This window comes from Hakea prostrata, chromosome 11 (genome assembly GCF_041222555.1).
Source record: "Hakea prostrata isolate BN-2017 chromosome 11, UWA_Hpros_2, whole genome shotgun sequence".
Lineage (NCBI taxonomy): Eukaryota > Viridiplantae > Streptophyta > Magnoliopsida > Proteales > Proteaceae > Hakea > Hakea prostrata.
Window position 1 is genome coordinate 14096798 of NC_142610.1, and position 15121 is coordinate 14111918.

Consider the following 15121-nt stretch of genomic DNA (forward strand, 5'->3'; position numbering starts at 1 on the left):
GTATTTGTTGGCTCTTTGGGAATGAAAAAGAGGTTTTAGGAAGAAACACAAAAGTGAAAGAAAAGGGAATTGGAAAATAATAACGTTAATATACTCTAGTCAATACATTAGCTTATTGTGGCAAAATTATAAACTAGAAGATTAGAGGAACGGGTTTTTTCATACCAAAATTATATCGTACTATATAATGAACCGTACCGATTTTATCCCAAAGCATTTTTAAAATATTGTTTTTCTACCGTACAATAGAAATTTGATACGGTATGGTTTTGGTATGAGGCTTTCAAATTTGGTATGGTACCATACTGTACCAAATTGACACCCTCTTGAAACTAAACCTTAGTTTGCTCTTAAGTCAATAGTTCCAAATAGCCATGCTTTCAACAGGCTTTTTCTTTTGCCTTTTTTTCCTCTTAGAGTGAGGTTTGGGTTTGGAAAAGAAACCAAACCTTAGTTTGCTCTTAAGTCAATAGTTCCAAATAGCTAGTGCTTTCAACAGGCTTTTTCTTTTGCCTTTTTTTACTCTTAGAGTGAGGTTTGGGTTTGAAAAAGAAACCAAACCTTAGTTTCCTCTTAAGTCAATAGTTCCAAATAGATAGTGCTTTCAACAGGCTTTTTCTTTTGCATTTTTTTACTCTTAGAGTGAGGTTTGGGTTTGGAAAAGAAACCAAACATTAGTTTGCCTTTAAGTTAATAGTTCCAAATAACCAGTGCTTTCAAGAGGCTTTTTCTTTTGCCTTTTTTTCCTCTTGGAGTGAGGTTTGGGTTTGGAAAATCCAGATCATCTCCTCGTCAAGAGAGGTATGTGTTTCCCTAACAACTTCTCCACCACACAATAAAGGTGAGGCCTACATGAGATTCACTGGTGAACCCACGTTTAAATCATTTCATCAATATTCATAAGCAGATCTCACCACCTATTGTGGGATGGAAAAGCTTCCAAGGAACACATCTCTCCCCTAACGAAGAGATGATCTAGACTTGAGCTTAAAGACTAATATAATCAGTATCATATGCAAAGCATTTTCTTCATCAAAGAGTCTGTAAGAGCTCTTTAAGAAAATTATGTATGCACATATATTAATTGAATGTCATGGGCAGCAGTCTAATTGCTTTCTTGACTCCTTTAAGTCAGGCAACACAAGTGCCTTCTCCACCTCAGTCAATGGATATTTTCTAGTTTCAATAGCTCTACTTCTATATGGTGTGGATTTAAATTTTTCCTGGGTGAATTGCAATGTCATAGATACTTTATAACATTAATTCCTGTTTAGTCATATATGAATGTCTCATTATTTTATTTATTAATTGGGCTTTGTAAAATTCAGAGGTTCAGTTAAATTTTTTTTTCTGGTAAAAAGTAATGAAAAATCCCCCCAGCCACAGAACCCCAATCAAGTGATTACAAAGAGGTGGAAGAGAGCAGTTCTATGACTTCTATCATGCAAATTCAAGAGAAACTCTAAGAGGGGGTCATTGCCAATTTATTTACACTAGTTTTAAGAATATCTGTGCATTTCAACAATTATCTTAAGATATCACTAACATTTTCCCTTTTTTTTGGCGTGTACGATTTGGGAAAAGGGTGCAAGATTGGTTCCATAAGTCGCATAAGCCAAGATGCAATTCTTCCCTTTTGGATCAAAACAAGCATGACAAGAAAAGAAATGCTAATAATCGTGTTTTACTTAAAAATAGTTATAATAAGTCTGCAAATGAATGTTCATGTGCAGATTAACAAGCATTACTAAATTGACAATCATTTTATCAGTAATTCCTTAAGACTACAAAGCAATCCTTACAATTTGAAAAAACACTTGTTTATCTTTACATAAAATCAAACATATAAACTGAATCATTCTTTCTATGGGCTATGTAAAGAAAACCAAAACAAAGAGTACAAAGAATAGAATAACCAAAAACGCTATCAACATTATCTGGCCCTTTACACCAGCCTTCTTCATAACCATGGCTACCTTCTTCTGCAAAAAGAGGGGGGGAAATTGCATCAATTGAGCAGTGACTTCATCAGAAGTTTAGTCTCAACTTGATTTTGCATCAAGACTTGCTAAGTATATAGAAAGAGTAATTAAAATTTAAGCGGACAAAGATAGCACCTGAACAAAATCGAGACGATTAGAAGTATTGTCCATTTCCACATTCAATTCCTCAATTATCTTTTCCTGTCACAAGCCAGATAATTCTATGAGAAACAAATGTTGTATTTAGGACATGAGAAGAATTACTTTTTAACACATCTAGCCTAAGTTCAGGCTTGAGGAAAGTATCTAGCACATGTATTTCCAGGCAATTCTCAATTCTAAAGATGTTAACACCAAAAGGAGGTTAAGAAAACCATGTTTCTGACAATATAAATAGTGGTATCATTATTTGTTAAAAAGCTAGTTCACAACCCAGGGATTGGTCTCCCTTGGGGAACCAAAGAATTACGTTTGAAGAATAATAACCTGTCCAAGAAGTTCTTCATGAATAGTAAGCCCTACACCTCCAATTCTCTCCACACTTGCAGCAAGTTCATCCAGCTCATCATCTTGTTGCCTACAACCATCAATTGACAAACACAAAATGATTGCTAATCAAATTGTTCCCATTATTGGGTAGATGTATTTGAAAGATCCTTTTGCATGTAATTGAGTCACATGGTAGCAGAAAAACCATTTGCAATTAAAACAATAATTACACTCACATCTGCAAGAACCAGTACCTTGTCTCACTCATAATGAACCCATCATAAATAATTGGTGCAAAAAGTGAAACAGGGAAGAAAGAAAGAAACAACAAAAATACAAAATAAAAGAACATTGGTAAACACGGGTGGAAGGAGTACCTCATAAGAAGCTGCTGCATTTCAGATTCTGACGATATGAAATCATCTCCTCCTTGCACAGTATACTGATTGGATCTGGTCTTATCAACAGGAAGCCTCATTAGCTCTTGTCGATTCCCATGCAAATTACCGGTGGTTCTACTTGTCTGCTCCTTCCCACTTTCTACAGATTTCTTCACATTGCGCACCTAATAAAATATTATAATTTCATAAGGCCAATGCTATTATTTAAATAACAAACGCAGCGAAGTGAAAAAGCACACAATGCAATATGTCCGAGAATTTTCCACAATAACCATATATAAGACTTCATAAGAAGTAAGAACCAGTGGTTGGTTAAACACCTCTTTCACAATCCTAAGTGCTTGCCTTTTTCACCAGGAGACCTAGACCAAGCTTACTAAATACAATATCAAAAGCAATAAAAGAAAATCAAGTTAATTAGGGACCACCTGAGTGCGTGCAGTGCTAGTCCAATTCCTCCGCTTTTCAAGCTCAGCTTCATCAATGCCATACCTAGTTGGATCTCTGGCGGCAACAGCTACTGCCTTTTCTAGTTCATCCACCTTCCTATCAAGAAAGTACGTATTCAGCAGTGTACAAACGATTTCATAAATGAACAAGATGTAAAACACAATGAACAATCACTAACAATAGAAAAAGCTTCCACAAGTTATGTCATCTAGATCTCTTTACTCAATGAGCAATCTTCTCTCAACCACTTGGTGGCTGATGTGGTAGATCTAGTCTTTTATCTAGAAGGCCATCCGGATTTGCCAAGTGTTTTGTGCTCCAGTCCACATCAAATGTGTCAATTATGGATATTACTCAGTGTATTGGGACGTATCAAATAAATGCAATACACTAAAGATACACATAGAAACACACTACAAATGCATGCATATGCTTAAGAATTGCATGTACAGCATTGTTTTGAAGCATTAATTACCATGAGTATGCAGTAATGACGTGGACCATAGGACATTACGTGGTCAGCCAACATCTACCACATGGTAGATCAATTAGGGACCAACCTTTATAAACGTTTATGCCCCACACAATGACTACCTGTAAAACTCAATCATAGTTGGCCTTGTACCGATATCAAGCTTTGAAGATTCACTACATGTAGAAATCAAATGGATGGATAAAACCACAAGGGCAAGAGACCCGAACAGGGGTGGCAATTTTTTGAGTAATTTTGTGAAAAGTAGCATGTAAGGGATCTAGTCATCCTTTCTATCAAACTGCTGGAGTTTCCAAATCATTCTATGTAGCATATTAGCATATGCGTCCTTCCATGCATGGACTAACAAATTTACCTAAATAGGAAGAGGAAAAAGGGGAGTGGGTGATGGAGGTAGGGCTTCCTTGATGTGATGAAGAATTACACCAAACATGGCCTTTTTAACTTAGAAAACAAACTACGGTTGAAAGGTATACCAGCAACTTCCCCTAGTGATCAGCCAACTTTATAAGCCCAAAACGTTGGTACATGTGCTGAGCACAAAAGCCCCAATACTTGAGTTTTTTTTTTATTATTATTTTTAGCCTAGTCCTTAAAAGATTGGCAGATTTAATTAATTATTCAACAAAAGGTTTTTTTATTTTTTTCATTTTAGCCTAGTCCTTAAAAGATTGGCAGATTTAATTAATTATTCAACAAAAGATATTTAATTGTTCCCTTCTTTTTTTCTTTTCTTTTCTCTTTTTTTTTTTTTTTTGGGGGGGGGAGAGGAAGTGTTGGAAGGTAGGCTGTAACTACGGTTAGGGATTATTCAGAGGTGTTTTAGAACTCTCCTTGCTTTAACACAAGAGAGACCTTTGCCTATTCGTACTTTGTAGAGGCCAAATTAGCCATCTAAATATACTCTCTTGAGGGAAGTATGAAGCAAACAGACTTTTCGTTAAGAATTGAATTGTTTTGAGATTAGCAGTGACCTCTTCTTCTTCCTTCGGACAGATGCCGAAGCAGGAAAGGTAATGGGGGACAGAATAGAGTAGAAAGAAGAATAAAGAAGTTAGGGGGAAAAGGGGGAAATTTCATATGTTTCCATTCCATTCTCAATAAGCTGATTACAAGTGCTTAAATAGTAAAAAGACATTCTTCAATACAAAAACAACTATAATAGGACTCTTGGTAATTTAAATTTAAAACTAGCAAAAACACTAATCGTACTAGGATTCTTAGGAATTTAAAACTAACTAAAAAACTGATCCTAGATATTGAATTTAAAATCTAATTACATAATTATCCCAATAAATAAATAACAAAATCCTAAGCTATCTCTACAACTCCCACAACAACAGGCCCTACTTTATCTCCTTGCAAGCATACGAAGAATGATCTCCTAGGTTACTTGTTCACGTTACTGTAGCGTGAACAATAACTTCTGGTTGTGCTGCATCAAAAGGGACTAGGCAGGAATCTACACTAGGTCTGGGACCTGGCAACTCCACCCATAGTTGCTGGGCAATGTTCTATATATTCGGCAACAGGTCAGGGACCAGGGCAGGGAATCCTCATCCCCCACTTCCCAAGGTCAGAGACTTCACTTCTATCCCTCTTATTTAATTTCTATTTCAGATTTGGAAAGCTCCATTAAACCCACAACTTTTCCTCAGATTTCCTTGTAAATATAAGCAAGGTGTCTTCTGAGAGTTCTCTACCAGCCCCATCAAACCACTAGATCACTCTCATCTTTAAACCATATCAACCCCCTCCATTACTACAGCCTCCCTTCTGATTTTCAGCCACATTAGATTAATAAAACCCTAGATTCTGGCCTTTCTTTGAATTTCTGGATTCCCTTAGACACCCAAATTTCAAAGTAAGAGCTGCAACCTAGCCTTCGGATTTGTCCATGATCAACCATATATACCATCCCCTACATGGCCCCCAAGTTGCAGCCATAGTTCATTGTGTCGGCGACATATCGCCGACACAGGACGATATGTCGCCATGTCGCTGGGGGGCGACACGACTCCCCCAGCGACACGACATTTACCAAATGTCGGCGACATATCGCCCCGTCGGCGATATGCCCAAAAGTCGAACCGAAAAATCGGCGATATGTCGCTACATTCGCCATATATAACAGCCTTTCGTTTGTTTTTCGCCGATTTCTCGTTCGCTTTTTGTCAAAGTGATGTAGGGCCTCTAAAAGCTCCGGGGCGCTGCCCCCACACCCCGCCGGGGCGCCTCCCCGGACCCCGTATCCCGAAGCAACAATATGTGAAGCATGAGCCATACTCAACATAGTTGTATAATGAATTGTAAACTTTAGTACATCTCTTTACTACTTGTGTATTTGTGTTCTCTTTGCATATTTACATTAATTTATATGAATTTTCCAAACTTCCAGTTTTGCCCGCATATAGTTGGACATGTGCCAATTATAAACTTTAGGTTAGGTGATGTTTTAGGTCAAAATAACACCCCCAATGTGTTTATTGGCCTCAAATTAGGTTACACGTCAAATTTCATGTCAAAATGACCCCAAATACCCTTCGAAACAGGGGTTCGATTTTTCATCGAACCCTTACCAAAAGTCGAGCGACTTTTGGCGACATGTCGCCCGTGTCGCCGTGTCGCCAGAGTCCGACACGGCGACACGAGTCGACATGTCGAACCTTGGTTGCAGCTCATGATCTCACCTAAAACCCTATTTACCATACAGTCCTACTTGGACTGGAAGTACCTCCAGAATTTTAGTACCCCAGATTACCCCAAACTTAAATCCATAGGGCCTGCATATCATTACCCTAAAGCAACTTCCACATCTGAGCATTCAAAACCCTAAATCAGCCACTGATTTGAGAATCAAATTCCCTTGTGTTTGGTTCTGGTTTTATTAAGATCCTGCAGGAACTGGCCTTTGGTTGAACCCTCAATCCAAGACTAGATCATGACAAGCCTGCAGGTTCCATGCACCCATACATAATAACTTTCATTGTTTTATATTTAATTTCTTCAGAGATGAAGATGAATATGGCATATTCCAAATTAAGAATCTGAAGCCGTGAAAAACCACGGGAAATAATCACCCTAGATGTTGGTATGCATATTAGATGTGTGTATCTTTGCTAGAGCAACTTCACTAGTCAAGTAGTCATCTGCAAACTGAAATTGAGCAGGCATAGACAGGTAACAATGAGAGCTATCCACAGAACAATTGGTGCACCAATTTGACTACATAGCCAATTTACACCTTCTCTTACCATCTTTGTACATCCAATCTTAGGTGCACTTAATGACCGTTTGAACTGAAAAGGTATTAGGTAGCAATACAAAAAATGGGTGATTTTTCACCTTCATCTGTAATACCTGCCATTCAATGCTTTCACAGCCAACTACCAAGTCCTTCATGAGATGGATGTGATCTCCTTTATTCAAATGCACACGTTCCCATTGACGAAAATTAGATTGTAGTTTATCAATCTGAAAAAGAAATTAAAGAACAGTTAGACACATTTGAAAATTCGTGATTTCCCAGATCAAACCTTGAATCTCGTAACATGCAGAATACAGATATAACATATGAATAAAAATTTTAAAAATAATAATCATAATGCAGCTTCATCTATGGAAAAACACAAAAAGTTGTGTGCTTGGGACTAGACAGGATTCTACTATTCTAATAAGCCTCAAGCATTAGCTCTGGGACTAGGCAGGATTCCCGTCAGCCTCAAAACCTGGTCAAAGAAACTCTGGTTGGCCCTTTAATAAACCAAAATATGGGGGGAGCTCTAAAGGGCAGATCCCTCTTAATAGCAGGTCATGATTCTGCCAAAATAGGCCCCAAAAAGGGCTTCCGCCAGTTTCTTCTTAGTGAGATTTTGCTGTGAGTTTTAACTCCAGTAATAGCAGCATATAAACAGAAATAGTATTAGATAATATCCTTCCCAAATCACAGGAAAATATAAATTCCAGCAAGCCCAATCAATAGTAGATGATAACAGCACTTACTAGAGAAAAAACAAGAGGATCGGGGATGGGGGATATGACTTTTGATTTCCCGCCAATAGGTTTGTATCAGAATCTCTCCAACCAACAGAGCTTCCTACTCCTAACTTATCCCAAAGCACAAAGGCAACAGCAATGCAAGACTGTAAACCCAAGGGTAACAGTCCCAAGTAAAATGTCAAGCTCCAAATAACTCCAGTAGGAAAACCCAGCTTCAGGTTTTCAAAACTTCTACGTCTTCAAAACAGCTACTATGCTGGTGTTCCAAATTTAGAAAATAAAGGTTGACGGTGAGCTACGATTCAAGCTCATCAAATACCCAGACCCTGTGCTGCCCCTTGTACTACAAGGTAAAGTCAGTACAGAAACCGCATTTCAAAACATACAAAACCGAAACTGCCCGCATAAGGCCATACCATATCAAATCAATTCAGAAAAGATTGCACATGGTTTTTGAAAATGGTATTGGGTGCAGTACCGAATGGAAATTGTTTCTGGGTTAAAACTGTCGGCATGTCACAGAAACTGCACCATACATATAGTTTAGGGGTATATCCAAAAAAAATATATATATATATATATATATATATATATATATATGCATGAGAGTTACTTCAGTCTTCCATCAGAACCTGGTTTCCAATATGGAATAGGGTTTGTATGCAAAGAATATAACATGGACCCACCATCAAACAGGCCCATATTTTCAGGAGAAATCAGTTCCAATGGTTTTGAGTTTTTTTACAAGGTCAAGAGGAAAATACCCTAAGCTAATCCCAGGCCAGGAGAATTCTAGCAGGCAATTTAGCTTGTGAGAGGACCACAGGCAATACTAATAAACCAGATTTAGAGAAAAAAATTGACAACTAAATCAAATCAATTCTTAATAACCTGAAACTTAAGATGATAACTGCAAATTAGTAGGTCAAACAAGAGGGGGGGCTTTGATGTAATTCCAAAATGGCCTGATTTCAAGTTATGAAGAACCTTACCTCATGTAGGGGATCTAGTAACTGAAAGAATAACAGAATTCAAAACTTCATCAATTTTTAACTTCAAGAACAAACCCTCGAGTTGACTGAGTTTCAACAAGTCAAATCAGCCATTGAAAAGAAAACCAAAGTTGAAATACAATTAGAATTTGGAATTCTTAAAACAGAAACTTGAATAAAAACAGGAGTAGTGAACCACAATTACAATAGTAGGGAAAAGAATAAAATTCAATTACCAATTGATGTTTAAGTCAATGGCAACCCAAAACTGAAATAGATGGCAGAATAGCAAATCGCATGATAGAAAAGTACAGATATCCTAACTTGATGGAGAAGAAAGAGAAGAAGGGGATAAAAGAACCAGATTAGCAGTCTACCTAATGTTCAGGCTTGGAATCACCTGGAAACTATTTCAGAAAATCGAAGTTTATTAACTCATAAATTAGTGTCAGTAGTCACAGGCCAATAAGTTTACATATAGAATTCCTAAACTGATTCTCTCTAACATCACTAAACTAACTTGGAATGCAAACTACAACTTGATATAGTCAAAACAGTTTTGTATTGACACCATTATACAAACTAGGACTCTAGAAACAAAGTAAGCACTAGGAGTGCACAATAGATTCAGATTCTTAATAATTCAAGAGCATGACACATAAATAGAAAAAAGTAAAAAAAAAAATTCAAAATGAGACTGGACTTAAAGAATCCTACTCTAACCAGAACTAGGCCAACTAAACAGTCAAAACAAGAAAAGAAATAGAACCACAAGTCAGAATAAGCTAAAATTTTGATTACGAATAGAATTCCTAAAGTGACTAGGGGTCTTCCCTTCTTCTTTATCTGCTACTGTAGCTAGCCTAACTATTGCATCACTACTAAGCATGGGCAGGCACCCACCATCAATCAAGGTAAGACTTCTTCCTCTATCAAATGTAACTTTATGTCACTAACCAAACTTCCACAGGGAAGAAAAACATAAGAAACGAATAAATTAGAAGTGATGTCAGTCTAGATGTCCCAACGAGTTTGAACGAAAAATAAATTTTTAGTGACTTTGCACTTCAAAGATACCAATTTTTTTAATTTCTTCAACCAAATACCATGTTTGCAGCTAATTGATCAAACTCCAGGTAATGTCTTTCGAGTTCAGTGGAAAAAGAAAAAGAAAAAAAGAAGGAAACTAAACTTACAGAATCCTGGATCTCCTCTTTGACGGCGTAAAATGGGTCTTGAGCTGCAGCCATACTGTAAATTGTTTCTTTCCCCTAGATAAGATTAGAAAAACAATAATAATTCAATAATGCACCAAAATTAAGAAAACGAACAAATTAAACTATCACAACAAAACTCACACTCTATGAAACACGGCAAGGTAACAACTATCAGGGAAAAGGATTTACTTAGAGCAATATAAGATACGGCCAGCAACATGTTATCAGGTCCATGACGACCCACCCTCTTGAATATTACAAAAAGGTTAATCGATGAGAAAGAAATCAAGTCCAAGCAACAGTAAATGTTACATTCTCTCTGGATTTGAAATTTTCTCCAAGGTAAGACAATCCATGTACATCACTACCGAAATATAACCTTTTACCTAATCACATCACATTTTTATGCAAAGTGGATGATCAACAAACCCTCTCAAATTTAATTTGAAGAACTCTTGGAATGGTGTTCATATCACTTGGGAGGAAAGCGACTTTTATGAACTCAATTAAATGCTTAACTGAAAGGCGAAAAAAAAAAAAAAAAAGGGGGGCCCGGGACACCCCCCCCCCCCCCCCCCCCCCCCACAAGAAAGGGGGGAGAAGGGGGGAAAACAAAACAAAAAAAAAAAAAAAAAAGAACCCCCCCCCAACCCCCCACGCGCCCCCTCAATGGGAGGGGGGGAACAACACCCCCCCCCCCCCCCCCGCACCACAAAAAGGGGGGGGGGGCGGGGGGGGGGCGGGGGGCCGCCCCCGTCGCCCCCCCGCCCGGCCCCCGCCGGAAAACCAAAAAAAAACCCCGGGCCGGGCGGGGGGGGCCCCCGCCGGCCGGCCGCCGCCGGGGGGGGGGGGGGGGGAAATGAAAGAGAAAATATATTAGATACAAAGAAGAAAGACAAGATGAGTTCAATCAGAACTAATTCATTCAGTTGAGTGCATTACATATTTATAGTAGAAGGAGCATCTACTCGATATGGAAATACAATATATGATTCTTCACACAATAAGATATTCTTGATATGGAAAGATAGATTGCCCCCAAGATAGAAGGTGCATAGAATGGAAGTATTGACTGCCAATATTGTGTAATGAGATGGTTGTGATCTTCACCAATATTGCATCCTGAGGTAATTGAGATCTTCAATTGGAAGTACAATCTCTTTGGGGTAATGGACATCCATAATAAATATTATTTATAACACTCCCTTGGATGTCCATCAATAGATAATGTACCTGTTAAAACCTACTAAGAAAAACGTGGGAAAAAAATCTTAGTGAAGGAAAAAGAGATACATATCTAAATAATACGATTAGTAGGCCTCATTAAAAACCTACGGAAAACAGGGGACAAAACCTTGGTTAAGGGAAAAAGAGGGACGTATTTACTCCCAGATGATAACATCATGAGTATCTTTGAATACGACATTCCATTATCATATACCAACTTCTCAACATTTGAAGTAGGCAACGCTCAATAAATAAAGCAAGTTATCACTTGAACGAATTCAATGAACATATATTTCACCATTTCATTGAAAATCAAGAGTGAAGAAGAATATTGGTGAAATATGCTTCGTTCTATCTTCTTTGATGTATCATCCCTTCAATTGAGCTTTGCATGCAGCATAATCTTCATATAATATTGTTGAAATTCTTTCTTCTAGTAGAAGACTACATGCTTCATGAATGTATTGTATCATTGATCTTAACCAAATATAAAATAGCTAACATTCACTTGAAAATAAATAGCATGTTTGAGATCTAGTTTTATGTAGATCAGATAAATATCCTACATCGCAAAACTAGTAAGTTGATATCCACATCATAAAATTAATATCATGTCAATAATTTCTCGAATATATTGAAATATATGTTTTATAACATTTCGGTGTCTTCGTATTGGAGAATAAATAAATCTTGTTAATACACTTATAGAAAATGCTACATCCGATTGTGTATTATCAAGAAGATACATTAATGCCCCAAATAGCACTAAGATATGGTATTCAGGACCAAGAAATTCTGTTTCTTGGGGTCGAAATGAATCTTTCTTTATATTGAGCGATCTCACAACCATTGGGGTACTCAATGGATGTATTTTATCTAGATAAAATCTCTTCAAAATATTCACTATATAAGTTGATTGATGAACGAATATTTCATTCGTCAAATGCTCAATTTATAAATCAAGACAAAACATTGTCTTTTCAAGATTTTCATTTCAACTTTCTTAAAATAATCTCTGCTTTTGGAAACTCTTCAGAGTTTCGATGATATTTAAATCATCATCATATATACTTACTAAAATTAGATCCATATCCTTTAATAAAGGCACAATAATAAATTGGATCATTTTTATGCTTTTCATTTAGTAAATATCCACTAAGGAGATTACCATATATGCCTTGATAATCTTTGAAGCCTTATTGAACAAACTTCCTAGAATATTTATATGCTTGAGTCATTTTGAATCCTTCAGGATTTTCATATATATTTCACACTCGAGTGAGCCATATAAATAGGCTGTAATAATATCCATTAGACGATGTCAAAATTTTCATATACGCGGATTAATAAGATATCCGAAGGTGATTGCATCCACCACAAGAGAACATGTTTCATGTAATCAATGCCGGGCATCTGCGAAAATTCTTGTGCCATAATTCATGCTTTATATATCACGATTTCATTATTTTTCTCATTTCATTTGAGAAAACTCAATTGTACCACACGGCTTTATACCTTCAGATGTTGGACTACAGGTCCAAAAACTTTAATTTTCAAGCGAATTCAATCGCGAATTGCGCTCTACATTTTGGCCAATCATTTCTTGATTTATATTCATCAACAAATTTATATTCAAGATCCTCGCTTGATGTATTATTTCAACAATAATATAATATGCAAAAATGTTGTCGAAACTTTATCTTTTGGTCCATCTTTTTCCCACAATGACATAACTAATCGAGATCTCTTTATTATTTTCAGGTACGAACCTCTCGGGGTTTCATAGAAAGTTATGTCTTCAGGATTTTCATAATCAATTGTCTCCATTTTATGACCATCTTGATCATTTGCTCCTTTCTTTTTCTAGGATTTTATCCTTGGAACCGATTGATCTTCCACGTTTTAAACGTGGTTTAATTTCATTTGCACTGATAGATTGTCCTGCTGGGACATCAATTCTAATTGGAGCATTTACAGCTGGAATATGAGATTTAGTAACTCTTAGCAAGTCAGCAAATCTGGCAGTTGATTTATAATATTTATTGCATTATCCTTTGAACTTCAAGTTCACAGTGCTCAGTGCGAGGATCTAATGAGATAATGATAATGCATACAATCAATCTCTTTTTCCAACTGTTTATTCTCTCCCCCTCATGTTGGAAAAACTAATTCATCAAAATAATACTCAGCAAGTATTGCATTAAATAAATCTCATATCCTTAGCAATATATTGAATTATATAAGGAGATTTATATCCAACATATATTCCCAACTTTATTTTGGGACTCATCTTTGTGTGTTGTGGTGGAGCAATTGGAACGTAAGCCGTACATCCAAAAATTTTAAGATGAGAAATATTTGACTTCTGACCATAAGCCAATTGTAATAGGGAGAATTTATGACAATATTTTGGCCTGATGCGTACAAATGATGCTTTGTTCTCATAAACAATGGTTTAACAATTAATTGGAGACAATTAATAAATAATTTTACCAAACCATTTTGGATATAAACATGAGTAACTGGCTATTCAACTGTGATATCAGTTGTTATACAATAATCATAAAGCCTGAGATGTAAATTCACCAGCATTATCAAGATAAACTGTCTTTATCTTATAATTCATAAATTATGCTTTTAATCTCATTATTTGAGCAAACAATCTCGCAAACATCAAATTGCGAGTTCATAATGAACATACATGTGACCACTTTATAGATGCATCTATTAAAATCATATATTATCGAATGATCCACATGATGGGTGAATGGGCCCATATATTTCACCCTCATACGTTTCAAAAACGTAGAATGTTCAATCTCAACTTTAGCTGGTGAATATTTAATAATAAATATTTCTTGAGAACAAACAATACAAGAAAATTCACTTAATTGAAGAATCTTCCGGTTCTTCAATGGATGACAATTGAATTTTCAATAATTTTTCGCATCATACTTGATCCGGATGGTCCAACCGGTCATGCCAAATAATAATATTATTGGAATCAATGTTCATTTGATTTACCCAAGCATGTGTTTCAACCATGCGATATTCTCGTAGTACAAATTGGGAGAAATATCTAATAACTTTGTATAGATATTTACTTATACCATTATTTGTAGTCTCAATCGATAATCATTTTGGCAAATAGCTTTGAAACTTACTACAAAATAATGAATTATTCATAGCCAATTTTATCTCCCGGATAATAATAGATTAGCTCTTCAGAGCTTCAATCAATGTTGTACTATCGATTTTATATGAACATTGACTTCCACATCATCAAATAAGAGAAATATATATATTTTTCTCTCAATATAATATGCGCACAAAGATATAAGAGAACATTCACATTCTTCATCAAAATGAAACATAATATATTAAAAGATATATAGAAAGTCAATAAAAAAAAATTATAAAGGAAAAATACTAAATTTAAGATAAACTAACATATGAGATGAGATTTGAAGAGAAAATAATTACATAATCAAATCTTCAACTATTATCTTCAAAAGAGTTTATAGCATCTAGATATGTAGTATCGTGAGGCCATCAAAATCATTCTTTTTATAGGCAAAAAATTGCTCAAGTATCATGATTTTGGAAAATCTAATTTATCTCCACATTATTTTTATTTATTTAATTAAGGCTTGACAAAGCTTAATTAAATATTGTGGAGTATGACAGATACATGTCTAATGGCTTTCATACCACATTGGTAACAAATATTATCTTCACTCCTTGAATTGTTATATTGAGAATCCTTATTATTCTCTTATTTATTTCCATAATAATGACGGTAATTATTCCGTCATTTGTCTCATCCTCTTCCACGGTCATGACCATAATTTTAATTTTACCTTCTTTCAGG

General features: G+C 36.0%; 1 protein-coding gene across 1 annotated transcript; it reads right to left on the bottom strand.

The window, feature by feature from the left end:
- Positions 1-1205: 1205 nt before the first annotated feature.
- Positions 1206-10562, bottom strand: LOC149000256 (syntaxin-61-like). Its single transcript, XM_089140217.1, has 7 exons — positions 10003-10562; positions 7176-7289; positions 3301-3414; positions 2849-3036; positions 2469-2559; positions 2118-2183; positions 1206-1982 (listed from the first exon to the last, which is right to left on the bottom strand). The coding sequence occupies exons 1-7, from the start codon at positions 10054-10056 to the stop codon at positions 1872-1874; spliced, it is 738 nt and encodes a 245-aa protein (XP_088996343.1). The 5' UTR covers positions 10057-10562; the 3' UTR covers positions 1206-1871.
- Between the last annotated feature and the right edge of the window lie 4559 nt (positions 10563-15121).